The sequence below is a fragment of the Hypomesus nipponensis genome, chromosome 9, assembly GCF_054491055.1.
Source record: "Hypomesus nipponensis isolate SF chromosome 9, ASM5449105v1, whole genome shotgun sequence".
NCBI classification, from domain to species: Eukaryota; Metazoa; Chordata; class Actinopteri; order Osmeriformes; family Osmeridae; genus Hypomesus; species Hypomesus nipponensis.
Window position 1 is genome coordinate 17478993 of NC_140369.1, and position 13151 is coordinate 17492143.

Consider the following 13151-nt stretch of genomic DNA (forward strand, 5'->3'; position numbering starts at 1 on the left):
ACCATCCCATGTTCTATCCTCGCCTGGGTGTTGGGGGGGACGGCCTTCAGAATAAAGGCTACGGCATTAACTCTGGGACTGTCGTGTGAGAGGAATGAAATAAGCCAGTATTTGGGACCCAGTAAAGTCACAGACTTCGAGTTGGACCTTTTCGTGCTCCAGTTAAGTAGTGACCTTGAGTCTTTTAAAGACAACACAGGAGATATTAGCAGGTAAGTCAATGAATGACAAAACGCTCAGTCAAACTCAGATCGATTGCAATGATTTGAGTCTGTACATAACGGCTGTACTAAAATCGAAACCATTAAAAGCACATTTACAGACACTGTGTATAGAATAAATTATTTTTCACAGAAAATTTATTTTAGTAATGTTTCCTCATCAGCCAAATGTAGGTAACACTGTAGCAAATATTTCATATGGAGCACAAATATTTAAGCTGCGAATCTAAAAATGTAAACGTGAATCTCGGTGTCAGCCTCTCGTATAATCAACAAAAAGTAAAATAAATAAAAGCCAGACAACATCTCTTTCTCCTGCAGGCTCTCTGGGCCACATCCTCCTATATTTTTTATCTTAATTTAATCTTTATTCGCCACATCCACAAGAGCGCTAAGAGAGCAGCAGTCCATAAAATAATAAGCCCATCAGCACACACACACACACACACACACACACACACCCTTCTCTCTCACTGGCACCAAGCTGAAACATTTCAACTGTAAACAAAAAAGAGTCCCATACACGTTCTCACACATTCCTGTGTGACACACTGATCATATTCCTCATGTAGCGTCCTCTGAGGCACACTGCTGTGGGTCTCCTCCTGCACACACAAACACACACACACACACACACACACAAACACACACACACAAACACACACACACACAAACACACACACACGCACAGAAACAAACAAATACATGCAGTCATGCAGATTAACGCTGGCCATCACACAAACTCATGCTCCTCCACTCATAAACCAGCACGTCGTGAAAGGGGTCTCTGGTCCCTCCGTGTTATATCAACATGGATTATTTGAAATGTGTGCGTAGATCATTCTGCAGATTCAAATGGGAACCACAGTACCCGGTGAAATGGGTCAGGGTGCATAAATGCAATCTCTCCAGCCCCCCCCCCCCCTCCCCCTGGCAGAGTTAATGTATTGATTTTACAGCGCCGCTCCATGATAAAACTATTTCATGAATTCCAATGAGACCCTTTTACTAGACTGCCAGAGAGGGACAGAAATACAATCACAGCAACGCAGAATGTGTCATTGTGTTCTATTGGTTGTATAATGTGTTCCTTTTCCAAATGTTGAGTGGGTTTGGGGTGTGAATTTTAGAGCTTTAATCTACTCTTGTTTAGCCCGCTCGAACCCTTCGCCACTCAAACAAAAATCATTCTATATCATGACCGTAGTTTTCTTTACATTTCTGAGCGTTTGCGTGTGTAGGAACTAGACTACAGTTCTTTCAAGAGGATTGCTAGAATTTCTTGCGAAATTCTCAGTCATAATCTACCAAATGAAACATTTACAAAGTACTTGGCATATTTTAAATTCAAGACATGTCAGCAAATAATCTACAATCGAATGAAGATAAAAAAAAAACGTTTTGAAGTTTTGAAGTAAAAAATAGAATGTAGGATTATATTACATTGAAATGTAATGGCAAACATGAACGTATAATTTGGTAGGCTTGTGGTTCTAATATCTATAAGATTTCATGACACTGCTCTATTGGACTGTTGCACACTGAAGTACTCAACTGACTACCTCATATATCTGTCTATATTGACTTTGTCTGCACTTAGTCTGCCTCAGTGTCTAAATGATTACTATTTGCACTTTTGGCTGGATGTTAACTGCATTTATTTGGCTCTCTTCTCCTACTGTGCACAATGACAATCAAGTTGAATCTAATCTAATCCTTTTATACACCAGAGAGTATTGTTTAGCCATTTGATGGCGAAGCACAGACTTCTTCGCCGTTATTGAGTGAGTCTCGATTTAACCGCCACTGGAAGTTTCCCTCACCTTCCGAGAAGTAGCTGTGACGGCCTAGGTCGCGACGGCGTGACGGCGCCGCCGTGGTTCCGTGTAATATCACATCGGACTAGTCATTGAACACCGAGAGGCTGTTTGTCAGAGGCCTCGGGCTGATGTCTGTGGACGTGTGGCTGGGAGGGGAAGAGGGGGGACAGGCGACTGGGCGCAGTTCAGCACCAACCAAGCCCATCTGCCCATCACCTGGCCTTGGCATGCAGGGGGACTGGGTAATGACAGGGAAAGAATGGCATCAGTGAGCAGGAGCCAAGCGGTAATTACAGACCGGAATCCATGCAGAAACAACACATCTGGACCCGCGAGTCAAATCCAGCCGTAGCAAGGGCCCGGGCCGTGATTTTGGATCCGTCAAACCGCGCAGCTATACATCAGCCTGGAGATTGAAAATCTCTCCCCCCCCCCCCGCCCTCATCCAGCCCCCAGCCTGCTCGGAGGGAGGAAGGGATACAATTCACTGTCGGCAATGAGGAGAGGCTGCGTGCTGACGCAAGCCAGACTATCTGAGGCGGGATCGGCCGCGGAAGCACTATCACTTCTGTCCTGAGTGCCAGCACCCTAGCTCAGGCGCTCCTCCTCCGCCGTCTCTCTCTCTTTCTCTCTCCCTCTCTCTCTCTCTCTCTCTCTCTCTCTCTCTCCCTCTCTCTCCCCTTAAAGTCCTCCTCAAACTCATGACTTTCTTGATAAATGCAACCTCTGTTTGGGAGGTAGGACTGAGAAATGTTTTCTCCGAAAGCCCATTTAGAGTTGTTGGGAAAGCATCTTGTCAGCTTGGCGTTTCTCACTGTGAGCTGACTGAGAGACAGCGGGAGATGACTGCGCAATTTGGTCCCAAAGTGATTAACGTTTGGGGCCTTTGAATAACTTCAGCCATATTATATCATCACCACTGTGAGCAAAAGACTTGCTGGACGAATGAAAAAAAAAATCCATCAGTTGGTCTTCAGGTCTCAACCTTCTCCAAATGGACCTCAACTCAATCAGCAGGCAGGCCTTTCTGTAGCCTGAAGCCATAGCAATGTGGGCTGCTTTCTGGCTGGATGCATCGATGACCCCTTTCACAAGCCCGTCTACTCACAGAATGAAACCATCAATTCTTGCCGTCAAACTCTCTCCTTACCCTCTTCACTGAAATTAAGACCACGGTAATTAAACTGATAAAAAGTCATGCCAATATACTTCATGGTGCCAGACCTGATTCCGAATGCCCCCCAAAATTGTGGGAAGCTGAGGAAATTCTATCTTTGATGTGGCGTTCTCTATTATTGAAAATAATTGGATTCTCCCCCCTTCTTCCACACACTCAGGCTTCTCACTGATCTGGGCATGCTCAGTGATTGGCCCTCCTGCTCGGCGGCGCCGGCGGCGGGGCTGCGTTCCGTCCCGGGGTCCCAGACGGAGCTCTAGCGTGATTAGCAGGAGGCTTTGGCTGTGTGTGTGTGTGTGTCGAGGGGCCAGGGGACACTGAAACAGGGGTCAGAGGTCACGGTGCAGGTTGGAGCTGCGTCTGAGACGCCGAGACCCTCTGGAGAGCAGCGGAGAGGCCTGTTGGGGGTGTGGCCTCGCCTTACCTCCATATCGGCTCGGCCAGACTTCAGCAAAAGCGCCTCGCTAGCCCACAGGCAGCTGGCACCCCTCCACACACAGCCTAACGTCTGATAATCAGCAGACAGAAACCCCCTCGACGATCGCTCTGCCTCTGCCTAAGAACCGAACCGCTCGCTCCTCTCAAGACCCGGCCGACACTCCCCGTCTTAACCCTTTGCCAAACCGCAGAGGCTGTCCTCACCGTCCATCCGTCTCCGCTCCATTTGTGTCAGGTGTAATGCGCTTTTAATTGCCGCTGGAACCGAGTGAGAGCATTTCCGATTCCCCCTCTATATGTCAGCTTCTATCGGTCGCGGCCAGACCTTCTCCAGTCGGCCCCTGTGCTCGTGCGTGGCGTCTGTGTGTCTGTGCCCCGCCGCATGCACACACACACACTCCCAGAGCAGCCCTGCCTATTTTGGGAGCGGTGCAACAGTGGCATACTGGTCTTAAGCAGCTTGTGTCTCCGTGTGACAAAGAGAGAGAGCGCCCGAGTCAATCGTGTGTTTGACGTTTAGGACTGATGAGTCATCAGAGGAGTGTCGTCGACGCTTCGGTGTCCTGACAGCGCTGAGCTGAGCTCCGGTCCCCAACATCCCGGGTCAGCCTCCGTCTCCCAGCTCACCGGCAGCAACCGAATCTGTCGAGCTCAGACGCCGAAGCGTACCAAGCGCTGACTATCAACGGCTAAACAGTCGTCCCCGAGATGTACGGGTGGCACTCGTTAACCCGTGTTCCGACGTTACATCGTTGTACACGTATTTATCCTCAACTCAGGCTAATTGAGCGATGCTGCCATGGCTGTGGCTTAACTTGGGGGGAATACACAGCACAACTTGTTAACTCTTCTAAGCTCCTAAACTATTCCAGCACTCTCTTAGCTTAGGTGTTCTTAGCCTTGGTGCCTACTTATCATTAGAGCTCAGCTTATTGTAACTCCATTAAAAACGTTGTTCAATTTTGGTCAACAAAGACGATTTCTCCGTAAATTGGACCGTTTTCTGTTTGCTTTTTGAACAGGTACATTCGTGGAGCATCGTCTCCGAAGGACATGGTCATCATCGTGGACGTGTGAGTGCCTGGTCTCTCTGTCCTCTGTCTGGTCTCTCTGTCTTCTGTCTGGTCTCTCTGTCCTCTGTCTGGTCTCTGTCCTCTGTCTGGTCTCTCTGTCTTCTGTCTGGTGTCTCTGTCTTCTGTCTGGTCTCTCTGTCCTCTGTCTGGTCTCTCTGTCTTCTGTCTGGTCTCTCTGTCCTCTGTCTGGTCTCTGTCCTCTGTCTGGTCTCTCTGTCTTCTGTCTGGTGTCTCTGTCCTCTGTCTGGTCTCTCTGTCCTCTGTCTGGTCTCTCTGTCCTCTGTCTGGTCTCTCTGTCCTCTGTCTGGTCTCTCTGTCCTCTGTCTGGTCTCTGTCCTCTGTCTGGTCTCTTTGTCCTCTGTCTGGTCTCTCTGTCTTTTGTCTGGTCTCTCTGTCCTCTGTCTGGTCTCTCTGTCCTCTGTCTGGTCTCTCTGTCCTCTGTCTGGTCTCTCTGTCTTCTGCCTGGTCTGTCTCCTTCTCCCTGCTTCTCCTCTGTCTCACCCGCTGTGTTGCCAGTCAGCACTGAAGGCCACCAGTGCCACCTGTTGGTCTGAACGGAATCTGATCCGAGTGTTAACTAGCCTGCACCTTGAAGGTGTTTATATATACAGGCCTATCTCTATTCCATGACTGCGTTCAGACGCACAATATCCAGATTATTATTCCGAATGGGAGGTTTAAATCGTCCGGGATTGGGTCGAGGTGACGGGTAAAGAATGTGGGGGATTTTTCTGTTGTGGCTTCTTCGTACCCGTTGATACGCATTGGTGGGGACGTCATCATTGAATACACAGGGAAAAAAACACGTTGTCCGCAAACTGACACGCTGTCTGGGTGTGGATCAGGCGCGGCGGGGGTTAAGGGAGTGTCTCTGCTGTTTGCAGGAGCGGGAGTGTCAGTGGGCTGACTCTGAAGCTGATGAAGACCTCCGTGATGGAGATGCTCGACACGCTGTCAGATGACGACTACGTCAACGTGGCCAGGGTGAGTGTCCCAGCGGGCTCGTGGGTCGCAGCAGCGCCCATCGTACCTGTCCCCGCGCTGCACATTGGCGTCCTGCCCCGACACGCCGACACGCCGACACACACTGCCCTGGACAGGCACGCGCCGGGCCTCGCCCGACGTTTGACTTGATGTGGTCGCAGGAACCAATGGGTTCTGCTGTCAATGTTTTATTGCTCGGTCCGTATAATTACACAGCCATGATGGGGGAAGCGTTGCCTCTGCGGATGATTGTAATTTCACGTCCCCTATGTGTGTGACTGTCACAATCTCAGTCTCCTCTCCATTCCATGATTAGTATTGGATTCCTATTTCCATTCGATATTACCGCAGACCATGTTTTTACACACGCACCCACGCACACACACACACACACTCAATGTACGCACACAGTACCGGTGGGGTAGCCCTGTTTGGAGACTTCCTTCAGTAATCCCATATAATCCATTGCTCTTAGTCAGGGTTTGCCTCTAAGTCGCGACTCTCGGAGCAGGAAATGAGCATGCTAATCTGGGCGTGGACACAGACGATTTTCACCCCTATAGAGAAAAGAAGAGCTCACACGAGTGAGGATGGGGGAAGATTGGGGATTTAGTGTGTTTGTGTGTTCTCGTGTGTGTGTCTGTGTGTGTGTGTGTGGATGTTACAGTACATGATGTGCAGGTTTAGCAAATAGGGTCCATTTACAACAAACACGGTCAATCTGATCAGCTCACTTTTTCCTTTTGGTGTGGTTCTTGTTTTGTTTAACAAATCATTCCTTCAAGGGAACAAGTCATCTTTAGAAATGTCATCTTTTTCCAGACAATTTTGTTCTAGTTTCTCATCTGCCATCACGACGTCCTCAAAATGTCAGCAGATTTTGAATTGACCTTCTAGAAGAAAACATTTTCCAGATGCCACATATCTCACATTGGAGACCGAACTACAGTGCCGTTCATCACACATACACGCAACCGCCACCCTTACTACCGCCCTGGTTCTCTCACATCTCAACACACGCTCCAACGCCCACAAACAGACACACACACATGTACACGCCAAAAATCAAACTCATCCCGGGGCTAATTTTGTCAAAGAGCTTCATGCCAGAGGACATTACCTTGGCTGGGTGTCTGTCCAGGGTTTGCATGGGTATTTCAGGTGCACCTGTTCTTTGTGTGAAATGTTGTAATTATCTCTGTTTATTATCGCCGGAGAGGCACTGAGCAGCCCACAGCTGCCTACATCCTCACTGCCCATCCTCTCCCGAGCCCGACAAACACACACACACACACACACACAATCATGAAGAAACACATTTGACAGCCTAAGTGGTTTTGAATTGTCTTCTGTCCTCCCTCCAGTTTAATGAGAAAGCTGATGCAGTCGTCCCGTGCTTCAAGACGCTGGTCCAAGCCAACATCAAGAACAAGAAGATCTTCAAGGAGGCTGTCATGCACATGCAAGCCAAAGGAACCACGGACTACAAGTCGGGCTTCACGTTTGCCTTTGAACAGCTTCTCAACGTAAGAACCCCACCGCCAAAGCCCCGCCCCCCCCCCCCCCCCCCCCCCCCCTCAATCGAACGCCTCCCGCATGAGCATGAACACTGCCTGGACGCCAGGAAGCGCCCTGGAGGCGTTACCCTGGTGGTGTGTGTCTGCCTGCGGGGAGGGGGGTGGGGGGAGCGCAGCTGCCCATGAGAGGTCCTTGGGGGGCCTCCGGTCCGACTAGGACAGCGGCGGCACCTGCGGCGGTGCCGGCCGGCCGGTGCGGCAGAGGAGGCATGCACAGGTGCCTCCTGGGCTCCGTATGCTGCGGCGGCCCCACGGAGGCTGGCGCCCCTAATGGGCTCTGATGAGATGATTGATGAGAGGAACCCAGAGGAGATGAGCCACAGACACTCTGTATTCCTCTGGCAAGGCCGGGGGGGCCGGGAAGGGAGGGTGCCGGGGGGGGGGGGGGGGGGGGCAGGCAGAGAGCCAGGCGGCGGCAGCCTCGGCAGCAGAATGAGAAGTGAGAAAGGCCTTTCAATCGGGCGTTTGCGGCGGACGCACTCCCGCGATTGGTGGCGGGAGCGCCAATTAAAAGGGTGTGACTGTGGCGATATTGCTGATCTTTATTAGGATCCTGTCAGGGGGACGTGCCGCCGGCCTGCATGGCGAGGGCAGCTGCCAGGAGGGCAGGGTGGAGGAGGGGAGGGTGGGGGCCGGGGGTGTTGGGGAGCAGGTGGGGTGCGGGAGTATGCCGTACACAATGTGTACTGGAGCCCCATTCAGGTCTGTGTACGCTGCTGCATGCGCACAAACAGCTCTTCACGGTGTCAAATAGGAAGCCTGCCAGTTTTGGTTACTTCCTGCAATAAAGCCCTCTCCCCTTTCATTTCTTTCCTTCTTCCCTCTCTCTGTCTCCCCCCCCCCCCCCTCTCTCTCTCTCTTTCTCTCTCTCTCTCTCTCCCTCTCTCTCTCTCTCCATTCTCTCTCTCTCCATTCTCACTCTCTCTCTCCATTCTGTGTCTCTTCTGTGTTCCACAGGAGAGTAGCGCCCCGAGGGCCAACTGCAATAAGATGATAATGATGTTTACAGATGGTGGGGAGGATCGTGCACAGGACATCTTTGAGAAGTACAACTGGCCCAACCAAACGGTGAGCATGTTCCCACCAAGCCAATTATCGCCTCATCTCCAGTGCGTCCCCTGCCAAAACCACCACCCATGCATATCGAAGCTTGAAGCTTTCCTTATTTGGACAACGTTGTGTTTCACGGCAGACAATGTGGTGCGAGCTCGACTGCTGATTCATGGGCAAACGAGCGGCTTTTCTCTCCGGTGTTTTTCCTCCTGGCTCTCTGTCCCTGCCACCTCTCTCTCGGTGGTTTTCTGTCTCCTTTCTTGTCTTGATGCCGGTGTTAACAGCTCTGACCTGCGGACTAATTAGCCACTTTATCATCGGAGACCATGAAATTACAGCTAACACATGGGCTCGCTCGTTTTTCCTCCTTACCTCTCTCTTGCTCTCCTGTTTCTCTCCCCTCTCACGGGCGCGCACCCTCTCTCGCTCTCAGTCGCTCGATCACTCTCTCCCCTCCGTCTTCCCCCTCTCCTCTGACACATCTACCCCCCCCCCCCTCCTCGTGACATTCATTGTCATAATAGTTTCCATCCTGAGTCCTGTCTTCAGGGAGGCTGTCATCTTAGAATATGTGCCTTTTAACATCTCCCTCTATCTCTCTCTCTGTCTCTCTCTCTGTCTCTCTCTCTCTCTGCCGCATGTCAAAATGCCCATCAGTTGACATGGCAACGAAACAAATGTCCCTCGCAATCAGACATGCAGGAGGAGCACGAGGAGTCTCTCCTTTCCTACTCGGAGCAAAAGAACCCATCGTGGTCCACCGCTCTGCGTCACTCAGAGCGGGCGATGGTGGGTGGCGCTCGGCCCCCCTCTCTCCCTGCCATGCGGGTGGCGCTCGGCCCCCTCTCTCCCTGCCATGCGGGTGGCGCTCGGCCCCCTCTCTCCCTGCCATGCGGGTGGCGCTCGGCCTCCCCCCCCCCCTCTCTCTCTCCCTGCTCACCCCGCGCTCTCTCCTGCCGTCCTCAGGTGCGGGTGTTCACCTTCTCCGTCGGGCAGCACAACTATGACGTCACTCCCCTGCAGTGGATCGCCTGCGCCAACAGAGGTCAGTAGAGGTGACGAGGGGGTGGGTGGGAAAAGACGACACGGAGGGTCGTGTTTGTTCTGAGCAGAGGGCATCGGCGCAGGAAACCAGGCGGCCCGCAGGCCTCGCACCGAACATCCTTCATGGCTTCGCTGCGTGCCGTGAGAGTCACCGCAGATGACTCAGTGTTTTCCCCCCTTGACAAACGGCTGCATCCCCGGTGAGATAGCCCCGCCGGACGGAAACCGGATGACGAATCCAAACGTGGCCGTCAGCCACGATGACCCCGTCGAATCCTGAAAACCCCCTCCCACCCCCCGCCACGCCGATTCCCGTTTCCCCTCTCCCGCGCCATTTCCCACCGTCACTCGGACACGGAGTCTCTCTCCTTCCGGAGCCTTCCGTGGCTCCCGGGGTCTCGCGCTGACGAGCTCGTTTGGCGGAAGAGCCGAGTGCTTCAGAAGTGCCTCCCCACAAGTCGTTATCAATTAGCGGGAGGAGCCTGGTCGACGGGCGATAACCGCGCTGTCTGTCTGTCGGGCTCGGGGAAGGGCCAGGATGAGGCTGCTGGTGCCAGCCTGCGCTCTGCTGCCACGGTGCCAAAGCCGAGCCGACACAATCGGTGGCGGCGTCCTATTGGTCTCTGAGGAGCGGCCCTGCGACATGGGCTGTTGAGGGGCTCTTTCGGTATCACACTCACACAGTGGCTGTCTCTCGACACCCCCCCCCCCACCCCCCCCACAGGCTTGAGCCTCACGGACGCAACATACACACAGGCGCGCACGCACACTAGACCCGAGGCACACGCCGTGTACTCACACACAAATCCCCGCAAATAAAGTACAAAACCAGGCCACTTGACGGGCCCTGGTTCCAGTCTCACTTGGCTTGAAGCCGCAATCCTGTCTTAAGTAACGGCTCACCCCCTTCTCTGGCTCTCAGCTGGCTGAAGTCTCTCCTCCTTGGCTCGTCACACTGCTAAACGCCCTACTCCACTCCGCGGTCCGTGCTCTCTAGTCTGCCGCTCGGCTTTCCCCCTGCCCTCCTTTTGTCCTCCGCTGCCCTACAAGCAGACGTGTCACCTTGCCTGGCAGGCAGCCAGGAGCACAAAGGAAAGGAGCGTGACCCTTTTTTTTCTTTTCTTCTGGCTCTCAACCTGCGTCCTGTGTGCGTGCGCACGTGTGCTTGTGTGTGCGCGCGTGGCTGTTCGTGTGTACTTGTGTGTGTGTGCGTGTGTTTGTTTGTGTGTGTGCGTGTGTTTGTTTGTGTGTGTGTGTGTGTGTGTGTGCGAAAAACGGAAAAGGCGGAGGAGCAAAAAAAAAAAGAAAAAAGAAAAAAAAGTGTTGAAATAATGACAGCCATTTCGGCCTCTTTACATTCCGGCGGCGTCGTCTTTATTTCGCGGCTCTTTGTATAAACACTCGCGGCTTTAATAACTTGGGGAGCTGCGGTTATTGACCCGGCGAGTCGCTCTCCTCCATCCCTAATCAGGCGTGCTGCCTGGGGGGAGGGGGGGGGGGGGGGACTCAGCATCCCCTATGAGGCTGCACATGCCGCAGAACAGCGATGAGTGCGGAGGTGTCTCTGACCCCAGAGCCCCTGTCGGCCTGCTGCACGCACCCCCCCACCCCATCCCCCCCACGGCCCGACGACTTTACATGTACCTCATGATCTGAGCTCACTGCAGCTTGTTTTACAAACAGAGCGGCTCGGTTGCCGTGTTGTCGTCCCCCCCCCCCCCCCCTGCTCGTTGGAAGCTTTGGTACGCCGAGTGTCCGTAGGAATACCTGCAAGGCATGTTTGTGATGCTCATCGCTATTGATTCTGTCTCTTCCGATCTCCAGGATACTACTTTGAGATTCCATCGATCGGAGCCATACGAATTAACACACAGGTGAGTCTGTGCGTGCGTGTTTGTGCGTGTGTGTGGATGGGTTACTTTACTGTATGTGTGACGGAATCCCAACGACCCGATAGCACTCGCTGGAGTTCACCACCGTTCACGCGTGCGTGAGAGTGTCGAAAAAGGAACCCCTGGTTCATTTCGAGTTCGCACTCCTTTTGAAGATAATCATGCCGATGGGAGACACGCCTCCCAATCCTCCCGCGCGGAGGAGGAGCCCGCGAGGCTTGTGTGGAGGTCTGCGGAGCCGAGATGGAGAGATAGGACCGCAGCTCTCCTCGCTCCTCCAGCAGGTCTCAGTGCTGTCGGCTCAGAGAGCCGGAGGGCCTCAGACCTGATGCTGTGCAGCCTAATCCCACCACCCTCCTCCTCAGCGAATGCCCCCAAACATACACACGCTCGCGCACTCTTCCGTTCCCCCCAACCCCCGATACCCCCTCCAGGACCTACCAGGGCCCAAAGCCCCCTGGGAGAACCTCCTTCCAGCTGTACAAATTGAGTGAGTCGCTTCAGGGTTCTGTGCACCCCTTCCTCCCCCTCCCCTCCATCCAGCCTCCCTCCTTCCCTCAACCCCTCCTCTCCTCGCCTCTCCCCCCCCCCCCCCAACCCCACAGAGCGATCAGGGCTCTGAATAGACTGTCAGCTGTTCCATTAACTCTGGCTCATAATTATATTCTGAGAACTGCCACTTACTTTAATAGGTTTCCTACAGCAGGTGTGTGTGTGTATGCGCGCGCGTGACAGAGGCAGGATATATGGCAGTCTTGGATACACCTGGGCACGGCGCATTGCACTGTCATATTCTGTCCATGTTCGGTTCACACCACTGCTAGGTGTACCGGGAGTCCTTTCAGACAGACGGAGATACCACCACACTGGACGTTGGCTCATTCAATGGTGCGTTGATCTTTGGGCACGTTGACTTTAGAAAAGGGTGTCGTCGGATCACATCCCCTCCGTTTCTTCAAGCCGATGTGTCTCTGTGTGGCGCGGTCACAGGGGTGTGTGTTTGGGGCGGACGCGGACAGTGTGTTTGCGTGTGTGAGGATGGTGTATTTGTACTGTGTGTGTGGGTGTGGGTGTGTAGCATGTGTAGACAGTGTGTGTGTGTGTGTGTGTGCATGGGCTACTCGTACCGCGGGTGTGGTACGTGTGTGCGTGCGGTGGATGTGATCGCCTTGGTGAACTGTGTGTGTGTCTAGCATGTGTATGCAGTGCGTGTGTGTGTGTGTGTGTGTGTGTGTGTGTGTAGCATGTATATGCACTGTGTGTGTGTGTATGTGTGTGTGTGTAGCATGTGTATGCAGTGTGTGTGTGTGTGGTGTACCTGTATGTGCGCGAGCCGTTTCCAGCTCAGTGAGCTCTGAGATGAAGCGAGATGGTTCAGGTGTTACCAGAGTGGGTGCTCCCCTAACCCTGCAACCAGGACGAGGCGTAAGCCGCCTCCAGCTCCCTGCTGACTTTCCCAGACAGACAAGGGGCTAGTTGGCTCTGCCCCGAGAAACTCGAAACAGTCCCACAGCCCACATCCTGGCCCCCTGGTCCGTGTCTCCTCCCCCCCCCCCCCTCGCGTAACACAGCCGCATCAGCTGCCTTGTCTGGACTCGAGATTGTTCTAGTCAGGCGGAACGTTTTCCCCATATCCTGCGAAAAGGTCTGCCTGTCATCTTCCTGATGAAATATGTCCCCGTGGCGCGTTAAACGGGACTTTTAGTGAGCTAATAATAGAATAGGTCACGCCTGTCAGTGGCCCAGTGTCGAGGAGGTGAATAACAAATGGTCAAAGGCATTTACACTGGAATAGGAGTGGGCGACACAGGACGCTCCTTTTGCATGTGCAGGATAGATGTGGGTTGGGGCCAAGGTCAGATTTTTTGGGAT

The 13151-nt window shown here is 53.1% G+C and overlaps 1 protein-coding gene across 1 annotated transcript in view; it reads left to right on the forward strand.

Moving 5' to 3' along the window:
* cacna2d2a (calcium channel, voltage-dependent, alpha 2/delta subunit 2a) overlaps positions 1–13151 on the forward strand; it is a 106190-nt gene that overhangs the window by 80402 nt on the left and 12637 nt on the right. Inside the window, exons 9-14 of the mRNA XM_084704538.1 lie at positions 4679–4729; positions 5614–5713; positions 7078–7239; positions 8248–8358; positions 9310–9388; positions 11212–11261. Of these exons, the coding sequence (XP_084560664.1) occupies positions 4679–4729; positions 5614–5713; positions 7078–7239; positions 8248–8358; positions 9310–9388; positions 11212–11261 (553 nt within the window). The remainder of the gene's footprint in view (positions 1–4678; positions 4730–5613; positions 5714–7077; positions 7240–8247; positions 8359–9309; positions 9389–11211; positions 11262–13151) is intronic.